Source organism: Nerophis ophidion, linkage group LG25 (genome assembly GCF_033978795.1).
Source record: "Nerophis ophidion isolate RoL-2023_Sa linkage group LG25, RoL_Noph_v1.0, whole genome shotgun sequence".
In the NCBI taxonomy this organism is placed as follows: Eukaryota; Metazoa; Chordata; class Actinopteri; order Syngnathiformes; family Syngnathidae; genus Nerophis; species Nerophis ophidion.
In genome coordinates this window covers 39800767-39822729 of record NC_084635.1, presented here as the reverse complement: position 1 = coordinate 39822729, position 21963 = coordinate 39800767, and the positions used below count along the sequence as shown (strand labels likewise).

The following is a 21963-nucleotide window of genomic DNA, read 5'->3' as shown; positions in this document are numbered from 1 at the left end:
ACTAAGGGTGTTCAGCTAAAAAGTTAGCATGCTAACAGTTAGCATGTGTCAAGTACCAAGTCATATGACTAAGGGTGTTCATCTGTGGAATCGGCTAAAAAAGTTAGCATGCTGACATTTAGCATGTGTCAAGTACCAAGTCATATGACTCTAAGAGTGTTAAAAAAAAAGTAGTCCCTCTGCGTTAGAACCTATAATTAGAATATCACTAAAACTTGTTAATATTCAGGTCACCACATGTAAGTGGAGTATTGTTGGCGCTTTTTGGATGTTTTATCATTTAGAATTAACTCAATATAGCAGCATAAGCCAGTTAGCGCTCTGTCATCACGGCGCTGCTAAAAGTAGTCCCTCTGGGTTAGCGCCTATAATAACAAAATCACTAAAACTTGGTCACCACATGTAAATGAAGTATAATTGGTGATTTTTAAAGGACTTTATAGGCGATGTTGTGTACTCCCAGTGGCTGCATTGTGAGCTGACCCTTACTTGCTGTATTTTACGACTTAGAATGCATAAAACCAGAGAAACATACATGAGGATTGTGGATGTTAGGCTAAGTGTGTGTCCTCACACAGCTTTGTCCCCGCCCACTGACCTGAGAGTCCAGTCCAACTCTGACACAGGAGATCTCACCGTCCACTGGAGGCCCTCCAAGACCCCAGGTAAATATTGACCGGGCTGCCTGGAGCCCACCCGGTCTAGACCCCGACCTGGTTCTTCCTCCTGACTTCTCAGCGTGACTCACACACCACTGCATCTTTTTCCACACCAGGCATCACCGACTACAAGGTGTCCAGCACGCCCACTAGTGGCCAGAAGGGGAACAGCATCGAGGAGTTTGTGCGCGCTGACCAGACCTCCTGCATGCTGGAGAACCTCAACCTGGGCGTGGAGTACAACATCAGTGTCTACGCCGTCAAGGGCAACCTGGAGAGTGAGCCCGTGTCCACCGTCATCACCCCAGGTAGGTGCGCCCCTAAATGTGTGTGTGTGTGTGTGTGTGTGTGTGTGTGTGTGTGTGTGTGTGTGTGTGTGTGCCCGGCGTGCGCTACAAGTTAACTCTCAGTTTCGATTTCTGAAAAACATGAACCATTTATTATCAACCCAATGAGGGACAAAGGCTGTCTTTAAGTTGAAGTGGAGTGGTAATGACGCCTAGTGCTCACAAGTCGATTGATGCGGACACCTTTGTTACTGGATACTTTCTAACATGCTTCTGTTTTGTATGTGCGAGTCAAACGCAGCTATTTTTATTTGCTACTTGTTTATGTCGACTAATGTGCTGTTTTATTCTTCAATGACTATTACACATGTCTAACTTGTGTGCTTAGCTGTTGCGTAGCTGCTGTGTTTACCTTTTGGAGATACATTTAGTCAAATACAAACCCTAAAAGCAGTGAAGTTGTCACATTGTGTAAATAGTAAATAAAAAGAGAATACAATGTTTTGCAAATCCTTTTCAACTTATATTCAATTGAATAGACTGCAAAGACAACATATTTAACAAGGTAAAAAACTTTGGGATTTTTTAGCAAGTATTAATGATTTTCAAGGTAAAAGTTGATTTTCAAGAAAACAAATTATTTTCATGGTAAAAGTAGATTTTCAATGTAAAAGTTGACTTTCAAGACAAAAAATATTTTCAAGGTAAAAGTTGATTTTCATGACAAAAAATGATTTTCAAGGTAAAAGTTGATTTTCATGATAAAAAATATTTTCAAGACAAAAAATGATTTTCAAGGTAAAAGTTGATTTTCAATGCAAAAGTTGATTTTCAAGACAAAAAAATATTTTCAAGGTAAAACTTGACTTTCATGACAATTATTTTCAAGACAAAAATAATTTTCAATGTAAAAGTTTTTTTTCAAGACAAAAATAATTTTCAAGGTAAAAGTTGATTTTCATGACAAAAAATGATTTTCAAGACAAAAATTTTTTTCAAGGTAAAAGTAGATTTTCAAGAAAAAAATTATTTTCAAGATAAAAGTTGATTTTAAAGACAAAAACGATTTTCAAGGTAAAAGTAGATTTTCAATGTAAAAGTTGATTTTCAATGTAAAAGTTGATTTTCAAGACAAAAATTATTTTCAAGGTAAAAGTAGATATTCATGCCAAAAAATGATTTTCAAGACTAAAAGTTGATTTTCATGACAAAAAAATATTTTCAAGACAAAAAATGATTTTCAAGGTAAAAGTTGATTTTCAATGTAAAAGTAGATTTTTAATGTAAAAGTAGATTTTCAAGACAAAAAATGTTTTCAAGGTAAAAGTAGATTTTCAAGACAAAAATTATTTTCAAGATAAAAGTTGATTTTCAAGACAAAAACAATTTTCAAGGTAAAAGTTGATTTTCAATGTAAACGTTGATTTTCAAGACAAAAATTATTTTCAAGGTAAATGTTGATATTCATGACAAAAAATTATTTTCAAGACTAAAAGTTGATTTTCATGACAAAAAAATATTTTCAAGACAAAAAATGATTTTCAAGGTAAAAGTTGATTTTCAATGTAAAAGTAGATTTTTAATGTAAAAGTAGATTTTCAAAACAAAAAATGTTTTCAAGGTAGAAGTAGATTTTCAAGACAAAAATTATTTTCAAGATAAAAGTTGATTTTCAAGACAAAAACAATTTTCAAGGTAAAAGTTGATTTTCAATGTAAAAGTTGATTTTCAAGACAAAAATTATTTTCAAGGTAAAAGTTGATATTTACGACAAAAAATTATTTTCAAGGTAAAAGTAGATATTCATGCCAAAAAATGATTTTCAAGACTAAAAGTTGATTTTCATGACAAAAAAATATTTTCAAGACAAAAAATGATTTTCAAGGTAAAAGTTGATTTTCAATGTAAAAGTAGATTTTTAATGTAAAAGTAGATTTTCAAGACAAAAAATGTTTTCAAGGTAAAAGTAGATTTTCAAGACAAAAATTATTTTCAAGATAAAAGTTGATTTTCAAGACAAAAACGATTTTCAAGGTAAAAGTTGATTTTCAATGTAAACGTTGATTTTCAAGACAAAAATTATTTTCAAGGTAAATGTTGATATTCATGACAAAAAATTATTTTCAAGACTAAAAGTTGATTTTCATGACAAAAAAATATTTTCAAGACAAAAAATGATTTTCAAGGTAAAAGTTGATTTTCAATGTAAAAGTAGATTTTTAATGTAAAAGTAGATTTTCAAAACAAAAAATGTTTTCAAGGTAGAAGTAGATTTTCAAGACAAAAATTATTTTCAAGATAAAAGTTGATTTTCAAGACAAAAACAATTTTCAAGGTAAAAGTTGATTTTCAATGTAAAAGTTGATTTTCAAGACAAAAATTATTTTCAAGGTAAAAGTTGATATTCACGACAAAAAATTATTTTCAAGACTAAAAGTTGATTTTCATGACAAAAAAATATTTTCAAGACAAAAAATGATTTTCAAGGTAAACGTTGATTTTCAATGTAAAAGTAGATTTTCAATGTAAAAGTAGATTTTCAAGACAAAAATTATTTTCAACGTAAAAGTTGAATTTCAAGACAAAAATTATTTTCAAGATAAAAGTAGATTTTCAATGTAAAAGTTGATTTTCAAGACAAAAACGATTTTCAAGGTAAAAGTTGGTTTTCAATGTAAAGTTGATTTTCAAGACAAAATATATTTTCAATGTAAAAGTTGATATTCATGACAAAAAATTGTTTTCAAGACAAAAAGCGATTTTCAAGGTAAAAGTTGATTTTCATTTGGAATTTAATGCCTGCAACATGTTTCAAAAAAGCTGGCAGAAGTGGCAAAAAAGAGTGATAAAGTTGAGGAATGCTCGTCAAACACTTATTTGGAACATCCCACAGGTGAACAGGCTAGTTGGGAACAGGTGGGTGCCATGATTGGCTACAAAAGCAACTTCCAGGAAATGCTCACTCATTCACAAACAAGGACAGGGCGAGGGTCACCACTTTGTCAACAAATGCCTGAGCAAATTGTTTAAGAACAACATTACTCAAGCAGTTATTGCAAGGAATTTAGGGATTTCACCATCTACACTACATAACATCATCAAAAGGTTCAGAGAATCTGAAGAAATCACTGCACGTAAGCCATGATTTTTTGCACATTCCATCCCTCGGGCAGTACTGCATCAAAAAGCGACGTCTGTGAGTAAAGGATATCACCACATGGGTAACTACAGTTGGTCGCTACATCTATAAGTGCAAGTTGAAACTCTACGATGCAAAGCCACAGCCATTTATCAACAACACCCAGAAACGCTGGGTCTTTTGCTGGGCCCGAGCTCATCTAAGATGGACTGATGCAAAGTGTAAAAGTGTTCTGTGGTCTAGAGAATCCACATTTCAAATAGTTTTTGGAAACTGTGGACCAAAGAGGAAAAGAACCATCCGTACTGTTCTAGGGTGAAAGTGTTGTAGTCAGCATGTGTGCTGGTATGGGGGTGTATTAGTGCCCAAGGCATGGGTAACTTACACATCTGTGAAGACACCATTAATGCTGAAAGGTACATGCAGCTTTTCGCGCAATCCAAGTGACGTTATCATGGACACCCCTGCTTATTTTAGCAAGACAATGCCAAGCCACGTGTTACAACAACGTGGCTTCATAGTAAAAGAGTGTGGGTACTAGACTGGCCTGCCTGTAGTCCAGACATTGAAAATATGAAGGCTAAAATGAGGCGGGAGACTGTTGAACAACTTAAGCTGTACATCAAGCAAGAATGGAAAATAATTCCACTTCAAAAATGTGTCTCCTCAGTTCCCAAACCTTTACTGAGTGTTGTTAAAAGAAAAGGCCATGTAACACACTGGTAAAAATGCTGTTTTTGCAATGTGTTGCTGCCATTACTTTCTAAGTTCATGATTATTTGAACAAAAAAAATAAGTTTCTCAGTGTGAAGATGAAATATCTTGTCTTTGCAGTCTCTTCAATTGAATATAAGTTGAAAATGATTTGTTGTATTCTCTTTTTATTTATCATTTACACAACGTGACAACTTCACTGCTTTTGAGGTTTGTAGTACATGATGGTAAAAGGTCTAAACAGTATCATTTCAGGCAGTGTCGTAGTCCACATGGACTCTGGCTAACATCTGCATGACCAGCTTTGTGTGTTCAGTGACATCATTCCATAATCATTCATATTTATGTTCAGTGAAGTCATTCCATTGTGTTTTGAGCATCAATAATCATGTTGAGTGGAGCATGCTGTATATGTCCAATGTTCCTGTCGGTGTTCAAGTCCCATGTGACTCTTTGTCCCCTGGTTGTCTTTAATCCCTGTCATCATGTCCTTGTGTAATCATGTCTGTGTTTAATCATGTCTTTGTGTGGCCTGCACTTCCACCCCCGACCTAACACCCCTGCAGACATACGTGCTCCCAGACACATTGACTTTGTGGACATTACTGATACCACCATGGGTCTGCGCTGGATCCCCCTCAACTACTCCGCCCTGACGGGCTACCGGATAACGGTGGCCTCGTCGGGCGAGAGCGTGCCAATTTTCCAAGACATGGTGGACGCGTCCGCCGGTTATTACACCGTCCGTGGTTTGGAGCCCGGCGTGGACTATGACATCAGTATCGCCACGGTTACAGAGGAAGGGGAAAGCGAGCCCACCGTGCACACAAAGCAAACTCAAGCGGGTGATTTCATCCTTTCACTATTCATGCACTATATCTGTGAGAGGGTGGGAATTATTATTATTATTATTAAATGTATTATTTTATTATTATTATTAAATTCATTGTTTTATTATTACTATTATATTCATTATTATTGTTATTGTATTATAATAATATTCATTATTATTGTAATATCATTATTATTATATTCATTATTATAGTTATCATTATATTCATTATTATTGTACTAGTTATTGTTATTATATTCATAATTTTGATTATGCCCATTATTATTAATATATTCATTATTATTTTATTCATTATTATTATCATATTCATTATTATTATTATTATTATAATATTTGTTGTTATTATTATATTAATTATTATATTATAATTATAATATTCAATATTATTATTATTATATTCATTATTATAGTTAGTATTATTACAGTCATTATTATTACATTGATTATTATTGTACTCATTATAATTATTGTTATATTCATAATTATTATAATAATGATTTTTATTATATTCATTATTATTATTGTATTCATCATTATTATCATATTTATTATTATTCATAATTTTTATCATTATATTCATTATTATTGTACTCATTATTATTATTATTATATTCATTATAATTATAATATTCAATATTATTATTATATTCGTAATTATAGTTAGTATTATTATTACAGTCATTATTATTATATTCATTATTATTGTACTCATTATTATTATATTCATAATTATTTTATTCATTATTTTTAATATATTCATTATTATTATTGTATTCATTATTATTATCATATTTATTATTATTATTATATTCATTATTTTTATCATTATATTCATTATTACTGTACGCATTATTATTATTATTGTACTCATTATTATTATATTCATTATAATTATAATATTCATTATATTTTTATTTTTATTATTGTATGAATAATTATATGCATTATTATATATTAAGTATTATTATTATTGTCGTTATATTCTTCCTATTATTATCATTATTATTATATTACTATTATTATATTTATTATAATTATTATTATCGTTACTATATTAATTATGACACATGCATACATTTCTCATTGATAGCTTCCCCTTTTTGAATACAGTCGTCCCTCGTTCATCACAGCTGAGCCTGGTAAAACAATTTCCGCTAAATAAGGATTATTATAAATAAATGTAATCCTTTTATAGTTGGAGCATAAAAACTGTTTAAGACGTTCTAAATATGTTTTCGTTTGACATAATTACAGCCCTCGAACAAGAACTATATAGTAGTCTTGAGTGTGTTCTACTGGCGATCACAGTACTCACTGCTAGTGTCGTTGCTATGGTTGTCACCTGGCCACTGCAACACGGCTACTACCTGGAAATCCTCTAAGTTAGAACTAAGCTTCCATGTGCTGAGCCTCGCCAAGGTCATGTGGAGGTGATGATGTTGAAGATGAAGGTCATCAGAGACTTAGCATTGATGCTAACACCTGTTAATACCTATTAGCATTACTTAGCGTCTCACATCTCAGCTTTTGATATCACTCACGTAAATAATATTATTTTTAAAAACATTTTTAAATTTTTATTATTGTGTTTTAATTTCATTTTATTGTTTTATTTCTGGAGATGTGTTATTGATGAGGCAGGAGTTGAGGATGTCGTGCATCAGCAGAGTTCATCTCCACTTACAATTGATGCTAACAGCTTGTGATCGCAGTCTTGTTAGCATTCATTAGCGCCTCACATCTCATCTTTTGGTATCATTTTTAAAATGGATTTATATGTTTTCATCATTTATTTATTTTAATTTTGTTTTTAATTTAATTTGTTTAATTGATGGTGTTGTGTTGTTGATGAGGCAGGAGTTGAAGTGCATCAAAAACTTGGTCAAATTGATTGTTTTGGTGAAGATAGCACCAGGATTAGCCGCCGTGTTGTTAGCATTGTTAACCCCTATCTCGAAATCCCGCTCGATGAATATTTTTCCGATCATGACAACATAATAAAAGAAAATAAGACATAAAAACATTAACTTAACCTACAAGAATATACGGTGCTATGTAGTGAAGCGTGATGAGAGGGACGACTGTTTTCTGCTTGAGTCGTTTTCTGTGTGGGAGAAAGTAACTCTGCCCTCCTTTCTTTCCTCAGTCATTCCAGCGCCCACCAACTTGCACTTTGGAGGAGTGGGCCCCGACCACATCAGGGTCACATGGACCGTCCCCCATGTGGCCACCCCTGGTGACATCTCTCGCTTTGTCCTCCGCTACCACCCTGTGACCCGGGACCATGACGTCAAGGAGGTCAATGTGGGCGGAGCCTCCAACACCTTCCTGCTGGAGAGTAAGACACCGCGACTCAAACAGGCCATTCTGTAATGTTACAATGAAGCTTGGGGCGATACGGGCGATATGAAACCCGTTTTTGTCCAGGCTCTCATGGGCCACAACTTGCCCCCGGGCCTTGAGTTTGATACCTGTGATCTAGATGAATAAGAGTCACGATTCCAATGTGAATCTTTTTTTTGTGCGCCCTACCAAATGCTAAGCTCCAGGTCTAGAATGTAAACAGAGGAGCACGGATCGATGCAACTGGTGACAGAAACGATACCAAATATAGTATCTGCATATGTTGATACTACAGGAATTATATTCTTAGTTTGTGGTTTTAGTTATGTTTACAAACAATTCCCTGGACACTGATGTAAAAGCACGAACCAAATGATTTCATAGAGGAAATCATTTAATCGATATCATTACATCCTATATTTTTGTCGGAGTACAATAGTGATCAGAATTGTCATTATTCAATCATCCAAGTGTGAACAATGGATCGATAAGTTTGTACGACAGATTAAAAGGAAGGTATAATATCTAAATAAGTGATGATGTAACAGAAGTGTAGATAGAATAGAATAGAATGAACTTTGTTGTCATTATAATTGCATATAACAAGATTAAGGACTCCAACTTAAGGTGCGGTAGTGGAAACAAATATGGAATGAAATGTAGGTCTAAGTGAGACCTACATAGTGGTTTTTGTTTCATGTTTCTACGACATTCCTACCGGAAGTTACAATCAGTTTTGTCTGTGTTTTCTTCCTAGGAGCAGTTTTGTCTGTGTTTTATTCCTAGGGGGCGCTACAGCACAATTTTGAGTTTGGGGTTTTTGTTTTTTTATTAAATCTCTATTTTCGCCAGTCCTGATGTGTGTGTCTAGTTTGGTGAGTTTTTAAGCATTTTAAGGGGGTCAAATTACAGCTCAAAGAGGCAAAAATTAAAAAAAATTAGGAAACTTTTGTTTTGAAGGGGTTTTTGCCAACTTCCTGTTGATTTTTGCTGAAGGAGGTCAGTGTATATAAGGTAGGTCTAAATCAGACCTACATAGAGGTTTTTGTTTCATGTCTGTATGACATTCCTAACGGAAGTTACAAGCAGTTTTGTTTGTGTTTTTTCCTAGGGGGTGCTAGAGCGCAATTTTGAGTTTTGGGTTTTGGTTTTTTGATTAGATCGCAATTTTCACCAGTCCTGATGTGTGTGTCCAGTTTGGTGAGTTTTGAAGCAGGTTAAGGGGGTCAAATTACAGCTTAAAGAGTGTAATGATAATATAACCTTAGAAATACAATAGGGTCCTAATTAGGCACATTCGGTCCCTAATTAAAAAAAATCATACAAGTAATAAAGATAACAAATAAGAATTGAAATAAACAGACTACTATCCAATAAAAACAATAAGCAATCCTGTACAATATACAAAACTATATACAAAAACTGTACAATATAGAGAACAAGACAAGAGTAGTGGAGTAATAAAGTGATGACAATCAGTGCCGGACGTATGGAAACATGTCGACATAGAAAACAAGCAGATATTAACAGTAAATTAGCAAGTGTAAAATTGAAAATGATGTAATTTGTTACGTTACGTTAAATTTTGTAATGGTTGTATTACGATTAGCATTCAAAATATTACCGTATTTTGCCGCACCCACTAAATTAACAAAAAATAAATTAAAATTCCATATATATGTCACACCGGATTATAATTTGCAGATATTTACTTGTTATGAAATGACATATTTACACAGAAATATTTTCATAATGTTTATTTACGTTTCCAAACACGGCAGTAAAACGGCTGATCAAACAAAACAGAAGTTACGGTCATGGACCCACTAGCTGCGCAAGCTAGCGCTCCAATCAGCTCCACGATGACGTTTTGGTGAATTTACGAAAACTGAAAAAATACATAAAGAATTTAAGTTAATAATACTAACACAGACACTTGTGAACGTGTTGGTTAATGACGCTAGCTCGAGTACATTACGCTAGCGCGTACAAATATGCATGAAAACACTCCTACACACATCACACATGGGGCACTTTAGTAAGTAAGAGTTGTTGTAGTTATATTGTAAAACTTACAAACATTGCTTGGAGTGATGAATGAAGAATCCATACGAGTATGAACGTTATGGACAGCTATAGTTTTGGTTCGAGGCAATAAAACTGGAAGGGCATTGTCAACCCGCGATACCTGCAGTGAGCTAACTCGTCCAACAGATGGCGCCACAGTGCTAACACTAACAATTCACCCTATACACTATCCTACCCTAATACCCTACTGTGCAATATTACCCTTCCAGTGTTACTCCAGTACTCTTGTCTTGTTCTGTATATTGTACACTAATTTGTATATTGTACAGGATTGCTTATTAGTTTTATTTGATAGTAGTCTGTTCATTTCAATTCTTATTTGTTATCTTTATTATTACTTGTGTGATTTATTTTTATCCCATTTTGTTTCCACTACCGCTGTTATGTCTACTAAGGGGAGGTGACGGCCGACTGACACACGGGGGCAGTAATGTACAATTTATTATATATATATATAAAGTCAATGTATGTATAATAATACCAAACAATACTACTAGAGAAACTAAGGAAATGGAGTGTGTCAAACCCAAGTGCAAATGTGTTTTACTATGTGTGTAGATTAACTGAAGTGTGTGTTACCGTAAATGTTGAATGAGGAAGCAGACAAAACCAAAGAGGGCAAGGCAAAAGGAGTCCAAGATCCGCGAGGAGTCCGTGGGGCAGAGAGAGACGTCAGAGTCCAGGGGCGAGCGAGGAGTCGGGAAATGAGGGAGGCAGTCCAAATCCAGGGCAACGGAAGGGAAACACTTTGGAAAACACAAAAGAACAAACAAGGATGTCAGAACAGAAAAAAGCGCAGAGAGAGAGAGCATAAGCCTTACGGTATCCGATTTGATAAGTAAGTTCTCGCTCCGATCCTTGGGTCCACTGGTCCTTTATTGAGCTTGCCCTCATCAGTACCAGGTGATCAGATGGGTAATAGAGTGCAGGCTTGTCGGTGCGTGGGCGTGCTACGCTCAGCGACAGTGGGGGCCTGTCCAAGCGCGCTGTCCGCGGATCTTCCAGGTGTCGCAGAGGAGCGCCGCAACAACCGCACCTTAAATTGGAGTCTTTAATCTTGTTATATGCAAATATAATGACAATAAAATCCACTCTGTTCTATTCTATTCTATTCTAATAGCACACCAATTAAGTGTCCTTGCATGTGTTTGAGTAAACTTTGTCAGCGAAGAAAATCCTTAAGTTAGCCGCAGAGTTCAAAGGAAAAAAAAAATTGGGGTATATCCTGATATCATTTCAGACCGTATCGCCCAGCCGTAGTTGCAATATGACAAGGATACAAGAGCCGGTTTGTAGTACTCCATGTGTACCCTGACCTCCCATGCAGACCTTCACCCTGACACGGAGTACCGCATCAGCGTGGTCTACATGTACGGCGAGAGAGAGAGTAACCCTGCCTCAGGAACTCAGAGGACCGGTGAGTCTCTCGTCCATTACACAAACCCTGTTTCCATATGAGTTGGGAAATTGTGTTAGATGTAAATATAAACGGAATACAATGATTTGCAAATCCTTTTCAAGCCATATTCAGTTGAATATGCTACAAAGACAACATATTTGATGTTCAAACTCATAAACATTTTTTTGTTGTTGCAAATAATCATTAACTTTACAATTTGATGCCAGCAACACGGGGGCAGTGACTCCAACACGTGACAAAGAAGTTGAAAAAGGTGGCAATAAATACTGATGAAGTTGAGGAATGCTCATCAAACACTTATGTGGAACATCCCACAGGTGTGCAGGCTAATTGGGAACAGGTGGGTGCCATGATTGGGTATAAAAACAGCTTCCCAAAAAAATGCTCAGTCTTTCACAAGAAAGGATGGGGCGAGGTACACCCCTTTGTCCACAACTGCGTGAGCAAATAGTCAAACAGTTTAAGAACAACCTTTCTCAAAGTGTAATTGCAAGAAATTTAGGGATTTCAACATCTACGCTCCATAATATCATCAAAAGGTTCAGAGAATCTGGAGAAATCACTCCAAGTAAGCGGCATGGCCGGAAACCAACATTGAATGACCGTGACCTTCTATCCTTCAGACGTTACTGTATCAAAAACCAACATAAATCTCTAAAGGATATCACCCCATGGGCGCAGGAACACTTCAGAAAACCACTGTCACTAAATACAGTTGGTCACTAAATTGATGGTCGCTACATCCGTAAGTGCAAGTTAAAGCTCTACTATGCAAAGCAAAAGCTATTTATCAACAACATCCAGAAACCCTGCCGGCTTCTCTGGGCCCAAGATCATCTAAGATGGACTAATGCAAAGTGGAAAAGTGTTCTGTGGTCTGACGAGTCCACATTTCAAATTGTTTTTGGAAATCCAGACGCAAAGTTCAAAAGCCAGCATCTGTGATGGTATGGGGGTGCATTAGTGGCCAAGGCATGGGTAACTTACACATCTGTGAAGGCACCATTAATGCTGAAAGGTACATACAGGTTTTGGAACAACATATGCTACAATCTAAGCGCAGTCTGTTTCATGGACGCCCCTGCTTATTTCAGCAAGACAAAGCCAAGCCACATTCAGCACGTGTTACAACAGCGTGGCTTCGTAAAAAAAGAGTGCGGGTACTTTCCTGGCCCGCCTGCTGTCTCCCATGGAAAATGTGTGGCGCATTATGAAGCGTAAAATACGACAGCGGAGACCCCGGACTGTTGAAGGACTGAAGCTCTACATAAAACAAGAATGGGAAAGAATTCCACTTTCAAAGCTTCAACAATTAGTTTCCTCAGTTCCCAAAGGTTTATTGAGTGTTGTTAAAAGAAAAGGTGATGTAACACAGTGGTGAACATGCCCTTTCCCAACTGCTTTGGCATGTGTTGCTGGCATCAAATTCTAAGTTGATTATTATTTGAAAAAAAAAAAAAATTGTATTAGTATGAACATCAAATATGTTGTCTTTGTAGCATATTCAACTGAATATGGCTTGAAAAGAATTTGCAAATCATTGTATTCTGTTTATATTTACATCTAACACAATTTCCCAACTCATATGGAAACTGGGTATCAAAGTGTGGACATTGTATCCCGTTGCAGCCCTGGATTCCCCGAGCGGCCTGGACTTCTCCGACGTCCAGACCAACTCCTTCACCATCCACTGGCGCCCTCCCACCACCTCCATCACGGGGTACCGCGTCCGCCACCAGAAGACCAGCGGCGGGCGGGCCAAGGACGAGAGACTCCCTCCCAGCAGGACTCATTTCACTCTGACCGGCCTGGCACCGGAGACAGAGTACATCATCGAGGTCTACGCCGTCAACAACAACCAGGAGAGCGCCCCTGTGACCGCCACTCAGGCCACCAGTGAGTGTTGGCGCACTGTCAAGTCCACTTCCTGCTCCCTGCCTTCAACGTGATGCTTCTTCTTCTTCACAGTTTCTGACGCCCCCACCGACCTGGAGGTCATGTCTTCCACGCCCACCACCATCACCATCCGCTGGGACGCTCCCTCGGTCGCAGTCAAGCAGTACCGGGTCACCTATGGAGGAACAGGTCATTTTTTGTGGTCCCCTTTATCTAGAAAAGTATCAAAATACATTTTGGTACCAGTACCAAAATAGTGGTATTGAGACAAGCCTATCCCAATACATACAATACTGTTAAAACTCTATTTTCTGGACTGTATAAACCACATCCACAAAATTTTCAGGAACAAAATATTTTCCCATATATTAGCCACACTGGACTATATTATTGGTCAAACCACACAATTCTCGTTGCTCAGACTTACTTCCTGTTCCTGCCTACAGCGCTAAGCCTCCTGCGTAATGTAATACCGGGTATACAAAAATTCCTACTAGACATTAATTTAGTATTTATTTAAATGAGAAAATGTTCGATATTTTCACGTGCAATGCAATGCAATGCATTTACATGTTAGAGATGTTGAAGTGTGATGATATTCATTCATTTACCAACAAAAATGAGCGCGATAGATGTGGCCGTAAACGTGTTGGAACATAATGTTTCAGATGGACAAAATACTTTTTTCTGTGATTATAATTATTGTATTTCCCGGACTATAGACCGCACCGGTATATAAGCCACACACACTAAATTCTAGAAGAAAAAAATATGTTTCCATATATTAGCCATATATTAGCCTCTGACATATAGGTGGCCGAGGGGTTAGTGCGTCTGCCTCACAATACGAAGTTCCTGCAGTCCTGGGTTCAAATCCAGGCTCGGGATCTTTCTGTGTGGAGTTTGCATGTTCTCCCCGTGAATGCGTGGGTTCCCTACGGGTACTCCGGCTTCCTCCCACTTCCAAAGACATGCACCTGGGGATAAGTTGATTGGGAACACTAAATTGGCCCTAGTGTGTGAATGTGAGTGTGAATGTTGTCTGTCTATCTGTGTTGGCCCTGCGATGAGGTGGCGACTTGTCCAGGGTGTACCCTGCCTTCCGCCCGATTGTAGCTGAGATAGGCGCCAGCGCCCCCCGCAACCCCGAAAGGGAATAAGCGGTAGAAAATGGATGGATGGATGGATGGATATTAGCCTCAGCGGACTATAATCAATCAATGTTTATTTATATAGCCCTAAATCACAAGTGTCTCAAAGGGCTGCACAAACCACAACAACATCCTCGGTAGGGCAAGGAAAAACTCACACCCAATGGGACGTCGGTGACAGTGACAATATAAGTCGCAGATATATACTTGTTGTGAAATGACTTATTTGCACAGAAATATTCTGTAAATGTTTATTTACATACCTTCATTGTTGGCAAACGTTGTCCGTAACACGGCAGTAAAACGGCTGATCAGACAAAACAGAGGTCATCGTCATGGACCCACCTAACTACACAAGCTCCAAACAGCTAAACGGACTTGGTGAATTTACTGAGAAATTTGTGAAACGGAAACAACGCGAAAAGAAGGCCATTGTAAGTTAATAATACTAACACAGACACTCGTAGACATGTTAGTATGTTAGCTAGTGCAAGCCTTACGACAGCACGTACAAACAAGCATGGAAACACTCTTGCAGACATCACACGTGGGTTTAGTGAGTAACAATTGTTTTAGTTATATTGTAAAACTTACAAATGTTGCTTGGCGTGATGAATGAAGAATCCATACGAGTAGAAACGCCATGGATAGTTAGAAGAGAGGAAAGCACTTCTACTTCCGGTTTAAAGCTTTAGGCAACAGGAAACGCTAGTAGGCAGTCACCCAGCAGTACAATGAAGTTTTGGTGAATTTATGAAAGCGAAAGAATACAAAAATAATGCCATTGTAGGTTAATAATACTAACACAGACATTTGTGAACGTGTTAGTTAACAACCCCAGTTTGAGTACATTACGATAGCACGTACAAATATGCATGAAAACACTCCTTCACACCTGGGACGCTTTAGTAAGTAATATTGGTTTTAGTTATATTATAAAACTTACAAACTTTCAAGACTAGGACTATGGTGCAGTTTATTTTCCTGTGGTGCAAAGTGACTGGATCGGACATGGCGTGAAGGTAAAAACATGATTTTAATCTTAACTCGAAAAAAAGGAACAACGAAAGGATCTCGCAGCAAAGGTTCAAAACTTGGCTAGGAAAACAAAACTCCCACAAAGGCAAAACTAATGGACAGAAAACAAAACTTGCAAACTATGGCATGAATAAATAAAAAGAAAAAAGAGCATGAAAGTGAGCAGCATGGATCATCAACATGAATAACAAGGGTGTGTAGAGCGTGGTGTCGCCAGGCTGTCTGCCTGGCAACTACAGGCTTAAATAGTGCTGTGGTGATTAACAGGTGCATGAGTCCAAATGAATCAGGTGTGTGACGTGAGGACAGGTGAAAACTTATGAGTTGGCAGGGAAACAAAGCAAGGAGTGAAAAAAACAGGAACCGACAGTGCAAAAACCAAACAGAACATAGCCAAACAAAACATGATCACCAAGACATAACACAAACGTTGTTTGGAGTGATGAATGAAGAATCCATACGGGTAGGAACGTTACGGACGACTACAGTTTTGGTTCGAGGCAATAGAACAGGAAGTGCATTGTCAACCCGCAATACCTGCAGTGACCGAACTCGTCCAAAAGATGGCGCCGTAGCCCAAACAAAAACACACACAAATTAATCGCAACGTTTTATAAGCCACAGGATTCAAAGCGTAGGAAAAAAGTTGCGGTTTATAGTCTGAAATGGACAGTACCCTCATGAAGTGTTTAGTAATGCACATAATAAATAGTGAAGTAGATTTCTAAGCTGCTTTAACTTGCACTTCTAAGAACTCCTTGAAGAATTAAATTACTATCATTGCCAATAATTCTCCCCAAATATGTTCTGACATTTGAATTCTCGTGAGAATTCTTCCCCCGTCTGCTCAACTGCGCTCAAGCGGCCACACCTCCTTTCTCTCCCTCCTGCAGCGCCTACGTTACGTCTCCTCTGCTTACCTGTCATTTTTGCTTTCCTCCTCCCCCCGGTCACAATAACCTCCATCTCTAATCTCCGGTGCTGATTTCCAGGCGGCGAGACTCCTCAGGAGTTCAGCATCCCGGGTACTCAGACCACGGCCACCATCACTGGTCTGCACCCAGGCACTGACTACACCATCACGGTCTACGCCGTCACCGGGCGAGGAGATAGCCCCTCCTCCAACACCCCCGTCTACGTCACACACAAGACCGGTAAGGAAAGTAAACCACTTTGGAGAAGTTCTGCTTGGGCGTGACCAAGTTTTTTCTCTTGTGCCGTAGACATGGAGGCCCCTGGGAACATGGACGTGACCGATGTGAGCGACAATGCCATCACGGTGCGCTGGTCGCCTGCTCGCGGACCCATCACGGGCTACAGGGTGACGGGGGTCCCCAAGGACGGTCAGGGACCGGCCTACTCCAAGGACGTGTCCCCTGGTAGGACTTGGTCATCTTTCTTTACGCTTCTTCTTAATGCTGACCCGATACAACTTCTGCACTGCCGATACCAAATTTAAGTATTGATCTTAGTCCGAAATGAGCAGGAATCATACACTCAAAGGTCATCATCATTTATTATTAAGCTCATGACGTAGGAAGTTGAATAATGCGGACACATTTGTTACTGAGCACTTTCTGACCCGCTTCTGCCTTGGAGACTTTGTATGTCTGAGTAATATGTAACTAGAATTATTGTATACTTGTATTGTTCAATGATTATTACCTACATCGAGCTTGTGTGCTTAGCTGTTGTGTAGCTGCTCGCTCCTAATAGCTATAGCCTTGCATGTTTACATTTGGCAAATAACTTTAGTCAAATAGAAGAAATTGGGTATTTATCGGAGGACATTGTCCGTCATCTTTGCACAAGTAAACACTCTGCTTGTATCGCACATGATATCACACACAAGTAAACACTCTGCTTTTATCGCACATGATATCACACATTAGTAAACACACTGATTGCATCGCACATGATATCACACACAAGTAAATACTCTGCATGACTGCTTCTATCGCACATGATATCACGCACAAGTAAACACTCTGCTTGTATTGCACATGATATCACACACAAGTAAACACACTGATTGTATCACACATGATATCACACACAATTAAACACTCTCCAGGACTGCTTATATCGTTCATGATATCACACACAAGTAAACACTCTGCTTGTATTGCACATGATATCACACACAAGTAAACACTCTGCTTTTATTGCATATGATATCACACACTAGTAAACACACTGATTGTATCGCACATGATATCACACACAAGTAAACACTCTGCAGGACTGCTTATATTGCACATGATATCACGCACACTTAAACACTCTGCTTGTATCGCACATGATGTCACACACAAGTAAACACTCTGCTTTTATCGCACATGATATCACATGCAAGTAAACACTCTGCTTTTATCGCACAGGATATCACAGACTAGTAAACACACTGATTGTATGGCACATGATATCACACACAAGTAAACACTGCTTTTATCGCACATGGTATCACACACACGTAAGCACTGCAGGACTGCTTATATCGCACATGATATCACGCACAAGTAAACACTCTGCTTGTATTGCACATGATATCACACACAAGTAAACACTCTGCAGGACTGCTTATATCGCACATGATATCACACACAAGTAAACACTCTGTTTGTATTGCACATGATATCACACACAAGTAAACACTCTGCGTGTATTGCACATGATATCACACACTAGTAAATACACTGATTGTATCGCACATGATGTCACACACAAGTAAACATGCTGCAGGACTGCTTATATCGCACATAATATCACACACAAGTAAACATTCTGCAGGACTGCTTATAATGCACATGATATCATGCACAAGTTTACATTTGGCAAATAACTTTAGTCAAATAGAAGAAATTGGGTATTTATCGGAGGACATTGTCCGTCATCTTTGCACAAGTAAACACTCTGCGTGTATCGCATATGATATCACACACAAGTAAACGCTCTGCGTGTATCGCACATGATATCACACACAAGTAAACACTCTGCTTGTACCGCACATGATATCACACACAAGTAAACACACTGATTGTATCGCACATGATATCACACAAGTAAACATACTGATTGTATTGCACATGATATCACACACAAGCAAACATGCTGCAGGACTGCTTGTATTACAAGTGATATCACACACAAGTAAACACTCTGCAGGACTGCTTGTATCACACATTAAATCACACAAAAGTAAACACGCCGCAGGACTGCTTGTATCGCACATGATATCCCACACAAGCTCACACGCCGCAGGACTGCTTGTATCGCACATGATATCACACACAGGTAAACACGCCGCAGGACTGCTTGTATCGCACATGATATCACACACAAGCAAACACTGCAGGACTGCTTGTATCGCACATGATATCACACACAAGCGAACACTCTGCAGGACTGCTTGTATCGCACATGATATCACAAGTTGATGAGTTATTGTGTTGATTAATGAGAAGAGCAGCAGTTGATGACCAGAAGACATTGTGCATGTTTCTTGTGTCCAGGTCAGACTGAGATGACCCTCACAGGCCTGATGCCCACAGTGGAGTACGTGGTCAGTGTGGCAGCTCTGGGTGCTGATGGTCAGCCTTCATCTGCAGTGACGGACAAAGCCACCACGGGTGTGTGCTCCATACCACTGCTCTTTCACGTCATAGAACACTGGATACACAGCACTAAGAACGCTTAAGTCATCTTACACCTTTTGCATAGGCAACTTGTGTGGATAGGCAGCACGGTGGTACAGGGGTTAGTGCATGTGCCTCACAATACGAAGGTCCTGAGTAGTCCTGAGATCAATCCTGGGCTCGGGATCTTTCTGTGTGGAGTTTGAATGTTCTCCGAGTTTTCCGGCTTCCTCCCACCTCCGAAAACATGCACCTGGGGATAAGCCCCTCCCACCTCCAAAGACATGCACCTGGGGATAGGCCCCTCCCACCTCCAAAGACATGCACCTGGGGATAGGCCCCTCCCACCTCCAAAGACATACACCTGGGGATAGGTTGATTGGCAACACTAAATGGTCCCTAGTGTGTGAATGTGAGTGTGAATGTTGTCTGTCTATCTGTGTTGGCCCTGTGATGAGGTGGCGACTTGTCCAAGGTGTACACCGCCTTCCGCCCGAATGCAGCTTAGATAGGCTCCGGCACCCCAAAAGGGACAAGCGCTAGGAAATGGATGGATGGATAAAATGTTTTCTAATTGATAATTCCACAACAAAATGCTTGAAACATATTTTAAAAAAATATTTAAGTGTGCAACATTTTTCTGTCAAAATTGAAAGAACATTTAGACATTTTGCCATAAAGTGCTTTATTATTTTTAGCCTTTTGCAGCCCAAATAAAACGATATGGCAATCCACATGGAATAACTAACGTGGCAGACCACATAACCATGTGGCAGGCCAATTTAAAATGACGTGGCAGGCCACAATAAATTAATGAGGCAGGCCACTGTACATGACATGGCAGCTCAAATTAAATTGTGGTGGGCCACAATAAATTATGTGTCAGACCACGTTAAATGACTTGACAACCTAAATAAAATGACGTGGCAGGCCACTTTAAATTATGTGTCAGACCACAATAAATTATGTGGCGGGCCACATGAAAAAGACATAAATAATAAATGACCATATAATACACATTAAATGATGTGTCGGGCCAGACTAATGACTTGGCACCTCACGTCAAATTAAATGGCGAGCCACATTCAATTATGTGGCAAACCACCTTAAATGACTTGGCAGCCCACATAAAATGATTCATGTTAAATTATATGGCAAATCAGTTTTCAATCAATTATGTGGCGAAAGTCTTGACTGACCACATTAAATGATGTCAGGCCACGTTGAATTAAAGTATATGGTGGATGACATGAAATTATATGGTGTGCCACGTTAAATTACGTGGTGGACCACGTTAAATGACTTGGCAGCCGACATAAAATCATTTGTCAGGCCACATTGAATTATATGGTGGATAACATTAAATGATACGGTGTGCCTCATTAAATTAGGTGGCGAGCTACTTAAATGACTTAACAGCACACTTAAAATGACTTGGCAGCCTACATAAGATGATGTGTCAGGCCACGTTAAAGTATTTGGTGGACCCCATTAAATGACTTGGCAGCCTACATGAAAAAAATATGGCGGGCCACCTCAAATTATTTGGCAGGTTATTTAAATGACGTTGGTCTACGTATGTTGTACACCACGTTAAATGATACAGTGAACCACATAAAATGAAGTGGAAGGCCACTTTAAATATGTGGTGGATCCCATCAAATGATGTGGCAGAGTGGCAGCCCACATTAAAGTATGTGGTGGACCACGTTAAATGATGTGGCAGCCCACATCAAAGTATGTTTTAGATCCCATTAAAAGATGTGGCAGCCCAAATTAAAGTATGTGGTGGATCCCATCAAAAGATGTGGCAGCCCACGTTAAAGTATGTGGTGGGTCACATAAAATGACGTGGCTGGGCACGTTAAGTATGTGGTGGACCACGTTAAATGATACAGCAAACCACATAAAATTATGTGGCAGGCAACTTTAAAGTATGTGGTGGGCCACTTAAAGTATGTGGGGCACCATGTTAAATGATACAGCGAACCACATCAAATGATGTGGCAGGCCACGTTAAAGTATGTGGTGCACCACATTTAAGTATGTGGTGGGCCACATAAAAAGGAAGTGGCGGGCTACATTAAGTTTGTAGTGGGCCACTTTAAATGATACAGCGAACCAAATAAAAGGATGTGGAAGGCCACATTAAAGTACGTGGTGGGCCACTTCAAGTATGTGGTGCACCACATTAAATGATACAGCGAACCACATAAAATGATGTGGCAGGCCACACTAAAGTATGTGGTGGGCCCACATAAAATGATACAGCGAACCACGTTAAAAGATGTGGCAGGCCACATTATAGTATGTGGTGGTGGACCACGTTAAATTATACAGCAAACCACATAAAATGATGTGGCAGGCCACATTAAAGTTTGTGGTGGGCCACTTTAAATGATACAGCGAGCCAAATAAAAGGATGTGGAAGGCCACATTAAAGTACGTGGTGGGCCACTTCAAGTATGTGGTGCACCACGTTAAATGATACAGCGAACCACATAAAATGAAGTGACAAGCCACATAAAAGTATGTGGTGCACCATTTTAAATGATACAGCGAAGCACATAAAATGATGTGGCAGGCCACGTTAAAGTACATGGTGGGCCACATTAAAGTATGTAGTGGCCTACATAAAATTATGTGTCAGGCCAGATGTGTTGAGTTTTCATCAGTGTGTTTTCTAGTAGTATGTTGTGTGTTTTCTAGTAGTATGTTGTGTGTTTTCTAGTACTATGTT

The 21963-nt window shown here is 38.6% G+C and overlaps 1 protein-coding gene across 2 annotated transcripts in view; it reads left to right on the top strand.

The window, feature by feature from the left end:
• fn1b (fibronectin 1b) overlaps positions 1–21963 on the top strand; it is a 111114-nt gene that overhangs the window by 43442 nt on the left and 45709 nt on the right. The window contains exons 23-32 of one of the 2 annotated variants that reach the window (XM_061887194.1): positions 579–665; positions 776–967; positions 5366–5644; positions 7799–7990; positions 11411–11500; positions 13133–13399; positions 13472–13588; positions 16581–16742; positions 16812–16967; positions 19101–19217. In XM_061887194.1, the coding sequence (XP_061743178.1) occupies positions 579–665; positions 776–967; positions 5366–5644; positions 7799–7990; positions 11411–11500; positions 13133–13399; positions 13472–13588; positions 16581–16742; positions 16812–16967; positions 19101–19217 (1659 nt within the window). The remainder of the gene's footprint in view (positions 1–578; positions 666–775; positions 968–5365; positions 5645–7798; positions 7991–11410; positions 11501–13132; positions 13400–13471; positions 13589–16580; positions 16743–16811; positions 16968–19100; positions 19218–21963) is intronic. The other variant, XM_061887195.1, reaches the window with a different exon arrangement.